Source organism: Colletotrichum fructicola (assembly GCF_000319635.2).
Source record: "Colletotrichum fructicola Nara gc5 chromosome Unknown KSG_Nara_v1_contig08, whole genome shotgun sequence".
Taxonomy (NCBI): domain Eukaryota; kingdom Fungi; phylum Ascomycota; class Sordariomycetes; order Glomerellales; family Glomerellaceae; genus Colletotrichum; species Colletotrichum fructicola.
This window is the reverse complement of record NW_027094058.1, coordinates 1,743,323-1,759,470: the sequence shown is the minus strand read 5'-3', so window position 1 is coordinate 1,759,470 and position 16,148 is coordinate 1,743,323. Positions and strand designations below refer to the sequence as shown.

The 16,148-nt window shown below is 50.1% G+C and overlaps 4 protein-coding genes across 4 annotated transcripts; 1 reads left to right on the top strand and 3 right to left on the bottom strand.

Annotated features, from left to right (window-relative positions):
- Positions 1–174: 174 nt before the first annotated feature.
- On the bottom strand, positions 175–1,230 carry SLMH-1 (4-sulfomuconolactone hydrolase; the record flags this gene model as incomplete). The annotated part of the gene is made up of 3 exons (XM_032036312.1): positions 175–635; positions 689–1,179; positions 1,226–1,230. The coding sequence occupies 3 exons, from the start codon at positions 1,228–1,230 to the stop codon at positions 175–177; spliced, it is 957 nt and encodes a 318-aa protein (XP_031884912.1).
- A 3,162-nt stretch (positions 1,231–4,392) lies between these two features.
- On the top strand, positions 4,393–6,357 carry qutD-4 (putative quinate permease; the record flags this gene model as incomplete). The annotated part of the gene is made up of 6 exons (XM_066152942.1): positions 4,393–4,498; positions 4,558–4,670; positions 4,763–5,441; positions 5,543–5,862; positions 5,924–6,140; positions 6,206–6,357. 6 exons carry the CDS (start codon positions 4,393–4,395, stop codon positions 6,355–6,357), a joined length of 1,587 nt encoding a protein of 528 aa, XP_066007621.1.
- A 167-nt stretch (positions 6,358–6,524) lies between these two features.
- bip1 (Endoplasmic reticulum chaperone BiP) lies at positions 6,525–8,494 on the bottom strand (the record flags this gene model as incomplete). Its single annotated transcript, XM_066152941.1, has 4 exons — positions 6,525–8,034; positions 8,088–8,178; positions 8,232–8,304; positions 8,360–8,494. 4 exons carry the CDS (start codon positions 8,492–8,494, stop codon positions 6,525–6,527), a joined length of 1,809 nt encoding a protein of 602 aa, XP_066007622.1.
- Positions 8,495–14,345: 5,851 nt separating this feature from the next.
- CGGC5_v013555 (Chitin deacetylase) lies at positions 14,346–15,580 on the bottom strand (the record flags this gene model as incomplete). The annotated part of the gene is made up of 2 exons (XM_032036307.1): positions 14,346–14,987; positions 15,038–15,580. The coding sequence occupies 2 exons, from the start codon at positions 15,578–15,580 to the stop codon at positions 14,346–14,348; spliced, it is 1,185 nt and encodes a 394-aa protein (XP_031884928.1).
- Between the last annotated feature and the right edge of the window lie 568 nt (positions 15,581–16,148).

Here is a 16,148-nt window from a genome sequence, read left to right as displayed (position 1 = left end):
CTTGATGCCGGCTTTACGTGTAGGCGCCTTCATTGATTGCCGCGGTCATCGGTGTAATATTTCCAACCTCACTCATGAATGACTTGCTGCCCGTTGCATATCTGAAAGAAGTGATGCTTTTGTTGGCGAAACATATAGTCTCGACGAAATTGTGGTTTGAACAGGGGTGTTTCGCTACTCATAAAACTTCTGCGGGTTTCTCACCGTGACCTTCCCCCATGTCTCTTCGCTTCCGATCCAATTTCTGAGATTTCTTACAATCAGCTCATTGTCGATTACTCGAAACTCCTCGATGGCATCTTTCCCTCGTTTCAAGCGATCCTTGCCCTCGCCGGTGTGTGGCCAGTCACTGCCCCAAATTAACCGATCAGGTACTCTCTCAGCCAGGGCCTTGATAACTGGCTCCATGTCGTCGTATCCGGACTCTGCACGGCTTGAGAGTCGATAAAGTCCTGAGATTTTGATGATCACTTTTGAAGTTTCAGCCAGTCTGACCAGAGACCCGAACCCGGGCTGTTCGGTCGGATCAATCGCCTGCGATCCACTGGTTGGCTCTAGTTTAGAGGAGCCCCGCAGTCCGCCTACATGGTCGGCGATGACTTCGACTGGAAGGCCGGATATGGTATCAAATAGATCTGAATCGAGTTAAGAGACGTTTGATATCAAGGTGAATGTATGGGCACGGTACCATCCCATATTGACGCAGCGCAAAAAAGCTGAACCTTCCAGTTCGGAAGGACCTTGATCCTTGCGGCTGTTTCGACGACTACCCTGCGGAGAGCTTCAACGTCGGTACTCTTTCCATCGGCTTGCATGTTGATCCGAAGTCCACGGATACCTAGGTTATTCATTGCCCAAAGTTCTTCATCGCTAGTGTTTGCGATGTCAACCACCGCAATACCTCGGGGAGACTGAGCCCCATCATCGTGAAGCTTTCTCAGCAAATGCAACAACACAGTGTTATCGCTGCCATATGGCGATGGTTGAACGAGCACAATGTTGAGCGCTTTGTCTTTGGTCAAGCTTGAACTGAAGTTCAAGAGTTGCTGAAGGGTCGCTTGGGCCGGGGTGTAAGCCCGGGATGCTGCGAAGGGTCCGATTGCTGAGTCAAAGACATGAACATGCGTGTCCCAGCAGTCGGCCGAGAGACATGGCGGGGCCGATTGCGGTTTGGTTGGGCTTGAGAGAGTTAGGAATCAGCTCAGTGTTGAATCCGATAACTTACTTCATTGTGGCCTTATTAGCAAATGCACTACCTGAACTTGATTTTTGCCTATTGGGGACAGAAAAGGCAGTTGATATTCTAGAATTCTTCTGAGACGCAGCAGCCAACATGACGCGCAGGTGCATCCCACTCACTCGGGTACAGACAGTGAGGGGCGAACGGGTAAAGCCCGTCATCAGCGGCGTTTTCCCGAACGCAGCGAAGCCCCACTCTCTGCACGGGGTCTTCGGATCGATCCGACGGAGTGTCCCCGAATTCTTTCACAGGCTCTTGTCCTTCTCAGACCGAAGACAGTATGCCCCGGAATGAGATCGCGACGAACTTCTCATCAATGGGAGAGCCTGAAATTGAATTGAAGTAAGAGAATTAGAGTCTTTATCATCCATGGCCGAAGACACAACCGCCGACGGGGCCTCTCCATCTTCATCACCGGCTCAGGCCGACAACATCCCGACGCCTAGCTCCAATACCCGGACACGCTCAACAACCCATCGGCGGGGGCTCAAACGTGGAGTCGCCGCATGCGAGAGGTGTCGAAGAAGAAAGCAAAAGGTGAGAAGGGCTCTGAGTTCAGCATCCCGAAGATGTCTAGCAACTGACAGGGGCTCATGCAAAGTGCGACGGACAACTTCCGATATGCGGGCAATGCTCGGCGGCAGGCACGCCATGCGTACCTTCGGAGCGCTTCCTTGTCCGTGTAGCCAATGTTGACTGCGAATGTGACCGGCTCCGAAGTCAAGTGGAGAATCTCACCTCGCAGCTGGAGGCATTGATGGCTGCGGTTGCTAACGGAGACGTTGCAACGGACTCATTACACCCACCAACTGCAAATAGCCTGGACACAGGTGCCGGCCAACATTCATCTCATCAAGGGCACGGTTTGGAAGGAATACACACTGATCGTCTTCTACGTCCTACGTTCTCAGGAACAGGGACATCAAGGACTGGAGAGGAGAGTCTTCTAAACAGCCCGTCCCGTCTGTGGGATGGTGTTTCGACCGGACGAACGCCGGAAGGCCCCGTATCTGTGATACACCCAAGCTTACAAGACAACAACTACTTGATTGAGGGCTTTTTCAGTCGTCGATGGCCTCAATTCCCTGCCCTACACAAACCCACATTTCTTGAGAAACACTATTTGCCCTTCTCGCAAGGCGAGGCAGTCGGTGACTTGTCTCTATTCCAAGTTAACATCGTCCTAGCGATCGCAGCATCGGAAAGAGCCCGCACAGATGAGCGAAATCGACAGTTGCAAGATAACTTCTTCCAGTCAGCCACTGCTAGCTTGGGAGGTGCACTAGCAACTGATGACTTTGACAGCATTCAGTGTCTCTTGTTACTCTGCATTTATGGCAACAATGAGCCTCAGTCGGTCAACTTATGGCATGCGATAGGCTTAGCCCTACGGCTTGCTGTAGGCATGAATCTTCATCGCATCGAGACAATCGCCTCCAAGGAACCTCTTGAAGCAGAAATGTGCAAGAGGCTTTTCTGGTGCGTCTACACCATGGATCGGGGCATCTCAATGTCTCTCGGTCTTCCCCTCGGGATCCAAGATGCAGATATTACCATGCCACTACCCTTATCTCTTTCCGATGACGTTCTCGCCAACCCATCTCAAGAAACACCGTTGAGCTTCGGCCCCGATGTGAACGATTTGTCAACATTCCTTCACATCATCGAGCTCCGCCGCATCAATGCCGATATCTATAAGTCCCTGCACTCCGCCGGAGACACGAATCTTGAAGGGAGCAACATCGACGTTATCCGAGTTCAACACCATACCAGATTAAACCAATGGCTCATCTCGGCCCCTCGTTACTTGGTCCCAACATCCATGCACCAAACACCTGAATGGTTCCAAATCGCCTATCACCAAGCAATCATGAACCTGTACAGGCCATCGCATGCATCACCGGTCAGCACCATCGAAGCCCTGCGCCATTGCGCAGACTCGTCAATAAGCCTTATCAGTTGTTATGCGGCGCTCTACGCCAAAAACAAAGTCACGTACACATTCGTGGCCCTTACGTCACTGTTCATGGCGGGCGTTACCATGTTGTACTCACTCAGAGCCAGCGCTGCCTTGCGACAGGAACTCACGCGTGACGTGGTAGAGTCCAACATTAGGTCGTGTACGACACTCCTTCGGGATATATCACATGGAGGAGCGGTCGTAGAGAGAAGTGTGGGGATTATACAAAGATTGGGAAGGGCCACTTTGCCCTTCTTCGAGAGCAATCTTGACCCTGCCGATAATCAAGTTGATACGGAGTTCATGTCTTGGTTTGGTCTGAAAGGTCACCATCCAACAGATCATAGTTCGGCTCAGCCGACGCCAAGCGCTGATATTCCTTGGAACGATTTGTTCGAACATGGGTTTGATCTTGGAAATATCTATTGTGGTGATGTATTGATATAGCATGAAATATACAATCCTTTCAATTATCAACAATACCTTTCTCAATCATACTTCTATTTAACATCTGCATGTCCTCCAATTCCCAGCAACGATAAAGTGGGAGTTGACCAAAGCCTCTATCTTGCGAGCTGTGTCTTCGAATTTCGTGCCAAGCATTTATCGGAGCTGATCCGATGACAACGTCCTTCCTCGAAACGAAGGACTATCTGCTTATCCTTGGCATTCTAGGACGATCTCGTTGATAGGTGGACTGATTTGCGGGACAAGCCCGCAACCCTGGCTGATTCTTGGGCACATTCATCTGAGATTTGCGATGTGGAAATAAAGTTGATACAGTTTCGATCTACCAATTAACCCGCTTCTTCCCCACCTGACGCTTCCCCGGACTCAGTTCTGGCGCCACGGACAACTTGTAAGCTCATAACCTCCCACGTTCATAGGCTGCTTGGTTCCCCGGGTTTTCTCAACCCCGCGGGGAACCTAGCAAACATGCCATTCAAGAATTATGCCAAGCATCACGAGAGTGAGGGTGTATCTGAGCGGGGTTTACATTTGAGAGCCGTCTTAGTGTATTTAAGATGCCAGGGAGAGCTACTAGAGATGCTCCTCATAGCTCGGGCACAGCAGCCAGATAGCTTCAAGCCTCGTGACTGCCTCTCAAGCTCTCAGACTCCAACATCTTCATATCTCAGAGCATCATCCAAATTCTCGCCGGAAATCAGGCCCCCTGTTGTGGCGTTTGAATATGGGGTGCTTCAACACTCACGCTTCAGGGACGAACGACCCACCGGAAGTGCGGAACTGGCGCATCCATTTCATCGCCCTTGTGGCTTCCATGTCAGCTTTAGCATGTAAGACCGCGTTTCATCGTCAACCATATGGATTGAATCAGACTTTCTAACCCATGTAGTGGGCTACGACAGGGCCGTGATCGGTGGGACGATGGCTCTCGACTCCTTCGTCCGGGACTTTGGACTCCTCGATGCCACGCAGTCCAAGAGGGATGAAGTCCAAAGCAACATCGTCTCTACATTCTATGCAAGTTGCCCATCCCCGAACCTCTCCAAGGCTGCTCTTATTGAGATTGAATATGGAGCTGACCTCATGGCTTCTAGGCTGGCTGCTTTTTCGGCTCGCTCTTCACCTTCCCTATTGCTGAAAAACTAGGACGCAAACGAGCCATCCTCATCGCGTCCTGCGTCTTCCTTCTTGGTGGTACAGTAATGACAGCATCAAATGGCAATATGAACATGATCATTGGCGGTCGCGCTGTCGCTGGCTTAGGTATCGGAGCCTGTGCTCTCGTCGTGCCAGTTTACATCGCCGAAACAGCCCCACCATCCATCCGAGGCCGCTTAATCGGGATATTCGAGATTGCGTCTCAAGGAGGAGGGATGCTCGGATTCTGGATCAACTACGCGACCGATCAGATTGTCGCCAACGACGCCAAGACACAGTGGATAGTTCCGCTGGCTTTCCAATTGGTCCCTGGGGTTCTCTTATTCGTCGGCATGATGTTCTGCCCAGAAAGCCCCCGATGGCTGGCCAAGGGCGACAACTACGAGTCAGCGGAACGCGTGCTGACCATGATCCGAGGGCTTTCAAGCGATCATTCTTACATCAGACACGAGATGGGGGAGATACGGACTCAGATTGAGCAACGAAGCACCACGAAAATGAGCAAAACCGCCAAGGCGAAGAAGTTATTCCAAAAAGGTGTTCGGAACCGCCTGGGTATTGGGCTGGCTCTGATGTTCCTCCAAAGCTTTACTGGGGTGAACATTCTTATGTATTGTGAGTCGAAAGTTCCCTTGGAGCTCACTCTGAGATGGTGGAAGTCTGATGTCGATTTAACCAACAAATGGCACCACGCTAATGGGTCCGCGGTCGTCTAGATTCCCCTCGGATTTTCGAAACACTCGGCGTTACTGGGACCTCCACCAAGCTATTCTCGACCGGATTTTATGGAGTTGCAAAGACACTCGGCATGATCACCTTTACTGTCCTCGTCATTGAAAAGGTTGGGCGACGCAAAGGCATGATATGGGGTTCGGCTTTAGGATGTATTCCGATGTTCTACATTGGATCGTACGTCATGAAAGCCAACCCGATCGAAGCAGCAGCAGCTGGAAGACCCGTCGCTAAGGACGGCTGGGCATATCTCGCCATAACTTGCGTTTACATCCATGGATTCATCATCACGGCGACATGGCAGGTAAGCGACATGTTCAGTTGAAGGAATGTTACTTCACAATAGACAGCTAACCGAGCCACAGGGGATTACATGGACGGTCTGCTCTGAGATATTTCCCCTGGACATCCGCATGCTGTGCGTAGCTCTTACGACAGCAGACACATGGGTCGGATCGTTCATAATCGCACGAACAACGCCGTACATGATTTCTGATCTGGGCTACGGAGCGTACTTCTTCTTTAGTGCTATCCTGGTCGGCATGGGTATTTGGGCATTTGCCTTCGTCCCAGAAACTAAAGGTATGATTTTCTTGGGACGTTCCCGATGTCTTGGGAAGATAATTGCTAATGCTTCCCATTTCCAGGAATTTCGCTCGAGGACATGGACGCTTTATTCATGAGGCCTACTCACAAGATTGTTTGGGCTCAACTGCGGCGGAAGCCCTTCCCCACGGAGCGAGTGGAGGCCGAGGCAGATGTTAAGGATCTGGAAGTTGAGGAAATTGAGAAAAGATGAGTTGGTGTTTTCAGTGTATCTCGGACCAGATGGGTTTTGTGGAAGGTGGAACGCCTGGTGTGGTATCAAAGTATTGCCTTCAGATTGTCTAGCAGTTTCTATTATCTTCAGTTCCAACTACATACAAAAGACCAATCATCTCCACAGCTAAGATGACGAACTTGCTGTCATGGATACTGACGGTAGCAATCGCTTACCAACCGACTACGAAATGCATTTTCCGGCCCGTGAAATGCCCTGTGATCCATCCGGTCTGGTACTTGTTTCCATAGAGCCTTGATCTCTTGATGAAGCCCCGAATGTCCAATACGAAAGTAAGGTAATGCCTTCTCATAGAAACAAAGTGCACGAGCAGCGTGTCCATTCTCCACATCTGCTTTCGCTCTCAATCTATCCGTTACCCACCAGTCATCTAGATTGTCAAAGTCTTTATTCGAAACTTGGTTGCTTTCATCAGAGTCTAGGTAAGGACTTCGTCGGCATATATCGTCGCGATAATCTTTTTCTGCCTCCTCTTGCAGGATAAGGTGGTACAGTTCATCATCATCCCAGCTAATCCAGTCGTCTAAAATCATATGGTGATCGATCGAGGTAGCCCCTTGAGAGCCAATCAAAGTTGCATTTGCCGACAAGAGTACAGCTGCGTATTGAGTTTCATCTTCTGAGATGGTAATGCGGACACTGATGACCGGCTCGCCTCGAGGAGCAGGAGGAATGCCTTCCAGTTTCAGGGTGGCGATCCTCTGGTTCTTCGCAGTGGCGACAAAACCACCTAGTACAATTGGAATTGTGACGACTGTCTGGTTGTCGAGAGTGGTTGTGAAGTTAAGTATCTTCGCCGTTGGAATGGGCGTGTTTCGTTGGACCATCTGGCTGGTAACACCGCCGGCAATCCCGACTCCGATGGAGCGGGGAAGAACCATAGACATGTATTGAACTTCTCCGCATGCTCGTCCTGTGAGATCCCTGGAAATCATGGCAGTTCCCAGAGTGACTGTCTCGTGCCACTCGCTGTGGACAAAGTACTCGACTGAAGAGTTGTAGTTGAAGAACTCCTCCAGCAAAGCACGGATGACCGGATGCTGTGTATATTCACCAGTCATAATGACCCGTGGAATGTCCCTCCTCGTGAGATTAGCCTCCTCAATTACATGTCCAACGAGGTCGACGACTTCTTTGGCAGAGTTTCCTTTGGCTCTATCATCGAGCTCATACGCAAAGGGTCCGAAAGCTTTGCTCAAGTGGTTGTCCATCGACGAGGAATAAACTTCGACGACTCCCTGGTCAATGTCGATAACCGAGACTTCAAAGTTCTCTCTACCCATATTGAAAATCACGAAGGGTTCTTCGTCGTAGAGTCCGCCATCCAACTTGTGGCCTCTGGCTACAGATGTAAGAGCGCTGGCAACTCTGAGAACGTCCAGTCCAATCTCTTTGCCGAATTGCTTCAGAAGTGCACGTATTGGATCAGATATCAAAGCCTCTGGGACGGCAATAACTGTCGTTTTTGACGATTCTCCAAGCCAGCGTTCTGCTATCGCTTTGGATTTCTGTAGGACAGCGAGGAGGGTTTCGTTGGATAACAGATTCTCGCCAAAGTTCTTCGGATCCGGCGGTGGATTTTCAAACGTTCTTGCCATGAAGAAGTCCGGCTCGTCTTCATGGCAAGTCATGTGGCTAATTAATGATAAGCATTCTATATCTGAACCATTTCTCGGGATAAATAATACCTTGAATCAAATAGAGCACTCTGCAAACTTGGTTCCTGTCCAGATAAAAAGAAATCAGGCCAAGTTGTGTCTTCTGGGAAGGGCGTCCACTCTGGTACTGGATTAGCGTTTGAATTCCCGAGTTCTCCATCGCATGATACAAACTTGTGTTTCCGTCTGGTATCTTTCTGAGGCCAGGCCACGCCGCCCCAACAGTCGAGTGCGAGCGGCCGATGTTCTGTTGATTCAGGTTGAGCCAAAATCCCTCACCTTCAACATTGATAATGACTCACAATGACAAACACGTTAGGATACTCCGACAGACTACCCCAACATTCTACCGCGGTTGCGAAGTGTATGGTTGAAAAGACAACGATTAGCGTCGTAAGTACGCCGAGACCACGACCAGGGTGGCGGTCGCGCTCCATGATTATCGCCAATTGATGATGAAGGTGGGCGGTGTCTTGTTTCTGGCAGTAACGTAGTTGGCTACGCGCGTTTACCAAAACATAGACATGGAGGTGAATCGAGCATATATGAAGACTCCATGTGCTTACGGTGTCAACATCTACCAGGCAGTTGTGGTGAAGCCAGATTTCTCATGTACAACAGACTTCCCTCCTTTTCGAGGTAGGTACTAGTTCGGGCAAGAGGCGCTCACTCATCGCTTGGGGAATGGCCCGTGCGAGGGCGTTGAGCGATGCCGTTTTCTGTCTATTGTGGGCTGGGAAGTCCAGGCAGCAGCGGAAAGAACACGAGGCGCTGCAGGAATGATCCAACTTCCTGCAGCCCGAATCAAATCCGCTCGAAGGGCACTAATAGCCACCAACCTCAGTGAATGTCGTGTTATTTTCCTAAAAATCAAGGAATCATCTTTCAAATGTTCGGTACATGGGAGAAAGAAAAAATGATCTGATCCAGCGTACAGGTGGTTCAAATCGGGACAGCTTTCAGCTTGAGCCAAACAGAGCCTTGTTTATCCTATGCCGCTGTCACCTCAGTTACCCCCTACAGCCAACTTCCTTCTCCGGCCAACGTTGCCCAGGCACAACCCTACCAAAAGCCGTCAGAATCCTTTCTTTTGCTCTTGGATATGTCCAACTTGAAACTCACTTGTATTCCCAATTAGTGTATTTCGTGTGCCCACCATTGCGGCACTTTATAGCTTCGGACTCCATGCCGCCCATGCACTCTTTTTCGCTGATGTGACGACTTTTCTGGCCGGTGCCAATTAACTATGACAACATGAGGTCAGGAACGGGTTTTTGTCAAAACAATCACGGCGTTAATGTTGTCATTTGATCGCGCTATATGGCCATATATCCTGGAAGTCGCAAGTAGACGCATTCGGGCATGGGCGAACCTTCAATTCAAAGTCCCATCTCCTGCCGCTTTTGTCTTCAACACACTTCGTCTTGAATTGATTCGGGGAGAAATCGCCTGCGAATTCATTGCACACAGAATCTATGTTGACGTTTCTGTTCCGCCAGCTATACGAGCCTGGTAGATACGCGTCTCGGAGGCATTTGCCGAAGGCTCCAAAGGTGAAGAGCAAAGTTATGAAGATGTATGTGGGCAACATCGTGGGTGGTAGAAGGAGGGAAAACTTGAAGAGTATGCTGAAGGTTTGCGAAGGGAGCTTGGTTGACTGGACCTAGACGAATGCGGATTTACAGGTTTTATCTTTTAGAGAGCTCATCCAATAGCATTAATCATGTCGTCGGAAAGAACGAGGAAAGTCGAAAGTTTGCTTACGGTCTTGTTGCACATCTATCAAAAGATCATGATGTCTCAAGCAAGGGGGGCATCACATCGTCAAGTGCTTTGTTGACTTGGCAAACCTGGGCGCCTCCGGTGCCACAATTGGGCGACGATCATGGCGGCCCAGCCAGTCATTTTCTCACTTGCTGCTTTGTAACTCAAGGGATCTTCCATGCTGGCAGAAAGCCGTGAAGGACGATGGACCCAGATATTAACCCAGGAAATGGAATGTCAAACACCGACCTTTTGTTCCTTGACTTCGAGGAAAACTGGGCGCATGGCTGTCCTACTTCACGCTGTTTTGCTGTGGTAAATCGAAGCGCCATTACGCCGGCTGTGCCAGCGCAACGACGATACTTGCGCTTCCAAAGGACAATGCGGCTTGGAGTATTACAGAATATAGCCACATCTGTGGGCAGGTCGCAGTCGGAAGCGCCCCTTGGAAAATTCAACATTGTCGTTTTATAATATAGGTTAAGAGGTACATAATTTGGGCAAGTGAGCTATGCTCAATGCCAGTGTGATTGCATATTCCGGTTTTTATCTCAAGGGAATATATAGCACTATACGATTATGGGATCGTCCCAACGGCCTCTAGCCGCCGACGAAACTAGTAAGTCCTGCCGCAAGTGAAATAGTGACCATTTATGACCGAGCGTTCCCCATAATGATATGAGACTTCTCTATTCCTCTTCACCCTTGTTAAGGTATTCGGCAGTCACTTTCTACGACACCGCTATATTAATGAGGCAAAATGTTCACACCCACCTAGACAGATCGCAGCCCAACTCATTGTTGTGGGCATCCCCTGGCATGCATGGGGGCGGACTGGCCCGAAGCATTGCCTCCGCGCGCTAAGATTGTCGGATTTGTTTCTTTTCACGGATTTACTGCTCGTACCCTGGAACATATATACTGTGTCGTCAACGTTAATTTTCACAATTCGCCTTTCTTATGAACGCCTCTCATGTCCTCGATGATAAGTGTTTGTGTTGTAAGGTGTGGTTTTTCCAAGAGGGCCAATAGCTTTAAACCAGAACATTTGTTTGTCTTGGTGGAATCTTGAATTTATCGTCTGGTTTCCAATACAAGACACCCTAGCATCTCGTTTCCCTCACCTCGACTGTTGTCTCGAAGCCGCTGTACCCCGGTGATTTCCACAGCCGTTGAGTCTAATATATTTCCTTTCATCTTCCTGCGATTGGTCCCTCCAGAATACACAAGGGCTGCAAAAGTCAGTCCGTCACTAGGGTCTCTAGAGTCGTTAACATCTTTCGTCATCGCAAAGTCAGGTCTTGCATTTTGGAGTCTCTCAACGACAGAAAACTCTCAATTCGATGAATACCGAGCAGACCCAGACGATGTTTTGGGCTTCGTAGCTGCTTTGAGCTCTTGATTTATACTTTATCAAAGATTTGCCACCATGAGGAATTCACTCCTGGCTCATGATAAATTTCCAGAGATTCCTCCACGCGATCCCAGTAGATGGTTTACACACAACAAACTTGACTCATCAGCGTTTCAGACACAATAAAATGAACGAAGACAGGAGTGGGGGTAGTGATGTAGCAACATTGTTCACAGTCTGTATGTGCCTCTTTCTTCCAGATGCATGCTCCCCGATTACGAACATCTACAAGCCTCCCGTGTCGCTGTCCTTCGTGGGTCTTCTTCAAGTGTGCCAGCTCGTATACGCAGAAACCAATAGGTCGCAGGTGACAGTCTAGTGCTATTGTAGTTTCCTGTTCTAAACTAACGACTTGCTGGTGGAACGGGCTCCATTCCGACGATTATGAGATAGGTTCTAGCAAGGAAGAGGTCGTGCATCCAAATACCGGATTGCCTATGATACGCCCCTTCGCGACGGCCTACCTTTATATCAAACACTTGTTTGTTCACATAAATCTACACAACGATAAGACCTCCCACCCACGACGCCAACCGTATAAATTATCAGATCTTGTCAGATCAAGTGCCCCTTTTCACCCAAGCCAACACTTGGGCGCTTGGTTTCGTCGTGGCTGAAGACATAGAGACACTGCGTACTAGTACCTCTCCTCCTTTAAAGTCTCCATGCCCCTTGCACGCAGCAGAGTGTATCAAAAACCTTGAGCTGTTCCAAACATGACTGTCTCTGGGCGTCATCCCCGTTCGGTATCACTTTGAAACTATTCATAGTCAAACTATTGCAAGGAGTACGTCTAGAGACAAAGCAGAGAAATAATTCCATCTTATCTATAGATCTGAGGGGTCTCTTCAGGGACTTTCAAGCTTGAAGGCCGCCCTATAGAGGATTGCAGGTCACATTCGCGTCTGTCACCACCTCCGTCTATTGTTCGCCGACCAGCACCTGTGATCGCTACCGGCGACGGCTTATATATGCAAAAGCTGATGACAGAGAGACCTGTTTTGCTTTCTGACATGTTTGAGATCTTCATGCTTAAAACTGGAGTCTATAATTAAAGCCCATTCCTATCGATCTCCTTTTCCACAGCAATGTATTTCGATGTTGTCTGCTTCGGCAACCCAGCAGTAGCATTTGTTGCCAGTAAGTGTTCATAGCGAGCTAGCTGCCCACGCATTTTATCCTAAACTGTCGGAACACTTGCATGGCTGTCGTCTCTGTCCACCCCTCAGCGATTATTAGCAGAATAGACACAAATGCCTCGCGTTCTGTGGTGATAAATATCAACTTCAACCAGTAACTCAAGATAACCAACAAGACTGATAGGTATTCCTAATGTGCTAACTCTTGAGCGATGAGCTTTAGTTGTGGCCATAATAGATTTCAACGTCACAGAGTATTTTTGTGACAAATATGAGATCTCGTCTGCTGGGTTTGCGCCCCTGCAGTCTGAATCCTGCAGTCTGAATGAACAGATCACCGAACAATTATAAATTCACTCAATCATCTTCTTCTTCAGCCGGTAAACAAATGGTGTACATTGAAGCAGATTGTCTTTCCTGTCAACTCGAAGTACTGCTGCTCCCACGACCGGTGCATATTTCGAGAGGCAGGCTGACCTCGCAACTCAGCCAGGCAGCTAACGGCTGGCGTATGGCATACTCCAGACTTGGAATACTCTCAAGCAGAGGATCGACGACAGGAATCGCACCTTCACAAGCTCCCCCTCCCCGTGCCATTCAGGTGTGGAATTCACAAACCCAAGTCCGCGTGGTTGATGTGTGGGGACAATGTACCAAAGCACACAAATTCAATCAAAAGCGTTCTATTGGTGTTTGTCAAGAGAATGAGGTGCCGACCGGAAATATATACACATAAGTATGCAAGTAACGTGATATGCGCTTCCACTCTCAGGACGATGTCATCACTCTCCGAACGCCAAGTTTACTCCGAAGGCAAGACACACAAGTATCCACACGCAGTCGACCCCTCTCCCGAAATTGTCGAGCAAGATATTTAAGGTTCCCGTGAAAACCTTAATCGAATCTCAAAACCCAGTAGAGTGTGCGGGTGTTGGATTTCAATGGGAGATCAAGTTCCCTCCCAAACAGGATGGTTTGGATAAAGCCATAGAAACCACAGGTCCATCGCCAACTTCTCTGGATCGACTACTGTTGTTCCCATACGTTCTATCCGCCGTCCATCTGTAGCCTTCCTGGAGTATTCAGCCCTCAAGGCGATGATTGCCCGTAGATTAAAAGCTCTTTACCCGCTTTTCATTGCACGGTGATCCTGAGAAGTCACCCTCTCAACACAGGGACTATTCAAAGACCCTAAAGTGCCTATTTAATCATCCCACAAACACAAAATCCACTTGGTCGGTCATTTTCCGACCTTCTTGCCAAAGGCTCAAAGAAGTTCCGAACACACAAGACACTCGCGTATACCATCAGGTTCCTCGTAAGCCACATCGCCACCGCCTTCCGTTCCTGGCGTCTGGCAGGTATTCCAGACTCATCCAGGTTACGGAGGCAGGTTACGAAGGTAAAAGAGACTTGGCGAAAGTCTCCCGGACACCTATGGCCCTGATGAGACTGCAGACAGCTCCACGGACTTGCGCGCCAGGGCGTTGAACTTAACAGAGAAGACACGTCTTCCATGGATTGGCCAGCCCTTCCAAGTCAGAGTGGCCGCTGGCAGCTACTTATGGTACTTGGAGATAAAGAGAGCACCGTGTAGAATGTTCTTGATGACTACATTGGAGAAAATATACTGTTCGCTTACGAACATCTGCTGTGATAGTTGCTCTCAGCTACAACTACTCAAAGAACAGGTTCTTTCTCCATTTGTAGATCCATAGACAGATATTAGTTCCACTGAGCACGCGAGTATTCGGATCAAGAATCAGGAATTAGATCAAATGGCTGCTACTTTTCGCATCTATGTCCGGTACGCGTTGCATACAAAAAGGCATGGTATCATACATCATCTCCATCGGCAAAGCCAGACCCCAGGGCGCATCGACCTAGCGACGGCCAGATTAAGGATTATCCAAAATATTACACGAATATATGTTCTCTCCCGCCTGATGGGGAGGCAGGCACATATGCAAACTAGATCATCATGGCCCAGGCCAGGACACCAGCGAGAGCGCCACCGATGGAGAAGACAGCACGACCGGCGGCGTTGACCTCCACGTGAGTCGGCGTGTTGGTGGGTGCGGCGGCGCCGGCGGTACCAGTCGGGGTGACGGGACCGAGGCCGACATTAGCGCCGCCGTTAATGGTAGCGGAGGCACCTGGGGCCTTGACAGTGGTGGCGCCACTGGGGCCTTCGGTCTCGCGGTCGTCGTCGGAGGCGCTCTTGGTGGGAGTGGCCTTGGCAGTAGCAGACTCCGCCGCGGAGGTCTTGGTCTCGGCAGCAGAGGTCGTGCTAAGAACAGCAGGCTTGGTTGTCGTGCTGGGCTTGGGCTCCTCCTTGACGCCGCCCCAGGGCTCGCCAGTCTTGGGGTCACGGTACCAGTTGGAGGCCGGATCGCCGAGACATTCGCCAATGGTGGTGAACTCGAAGCCCTTGGCCTTTGCGACATCGATCATGTACTGGACGAAGCCGTTGACAGTGAAGGTGTGGATGTCGTGGGCCAGGGAGATGAAGGAATCGCTTGCGGGGTTTCCACCGTTGACGGCGCCGGAGTAAGTCTGCTTGGAGTTGACGCCGTTATCGACCCAGTCCTTGGTATCCAAGTTGTAGTCCATCTAATTGCCATTAGTAACATAAAATCGAACTGGTGAAGTTTATTACCTACCACGTGGTAAGAAAGGTCATTCAGCGTGGAAATGCAAGCGCTGCCGCAGTGGGTGTATGGAGGGCGGAAGTAGGTGGGGATGACACCAAGAGTCTTGGAGAAGACCTCTTCGTTCTTGACAAGCTCCTCAACCTTCTCATCATGAGAGATGGTGTCGAAGTCCTTGTGGCTCCATGAGTGACTGCCGAGCTGGTGGCCAGCATTGAACATGCGCTTCAGAACCGGGGTGTAGGCGGCGTTGGAGATGCCGTTGTTGCCGTTTGTGCCGACCAAGAAAAAGGTAGCCTTGATGTTTCCGTTCTTTTCCAGGGTGTCGAGAACCTGCTCGGTGTATTCTCCTGGGCCATCATCGAAGGAGAGGGCGACCTTGCCCTTCACAGTGCACTGAGTAAGATCGACTCCATATGGGACACTTCCAAAACGGGGACGCGGGATGTCTCTGGTGGACAGAGCAGACGATGACTCGAAGGGAATGGCCGTGGCCAAATCTCCTGAGGCGACAATGGCCGCCAGGAGCGAAAGTGAGTGTACTCTAACAAGCATCGTTGCGGTTGAAGGCGGTAGAAGCGAATGACTGAGGTGATGATGGACAAGGTATCGTAGAAGCAGCCTCACCTTCTAGGGGGGACGAGATACGCTTATATCTAAACCTTCCACGCCAAGGGAGGTGCCCACCCACGCCTTATGAATGCATGACAAGCCCCGGGGATAATGGGAAATGAAGTGCTAGACAAACCTGCCGGTTGGCGTAGAGAAGAGAAGGCTGGGTAGAAGGTAACCGTCGAGTCCGTGGGCAACGCCCAACGGCGGCCGAGTCCTCGGGCGAGATGGGGCGACAGGGTACATGGCTCTCGTCTTGACTACCCCAGAAGCGGAGGATCGCACGCAAGGGGGATGTCCGTATGAACAAGGTGTCTTGCAACTTGCAGGCACTGCTATCCGTGGGGGAGCTATGGGCTTTGCTATGGCTTGATGTCGTGCGAGAGACGGGCGGAAGAAAACAAGGCCCAAGTGTCGATGCGCCAGCGCCGGCGCCATCGTGGAACCTCCACCGGGCAGACCCCTCTGCGGGGACTCTGGTGGGATCGTCTTCAGAGACTTAGACGAAGAA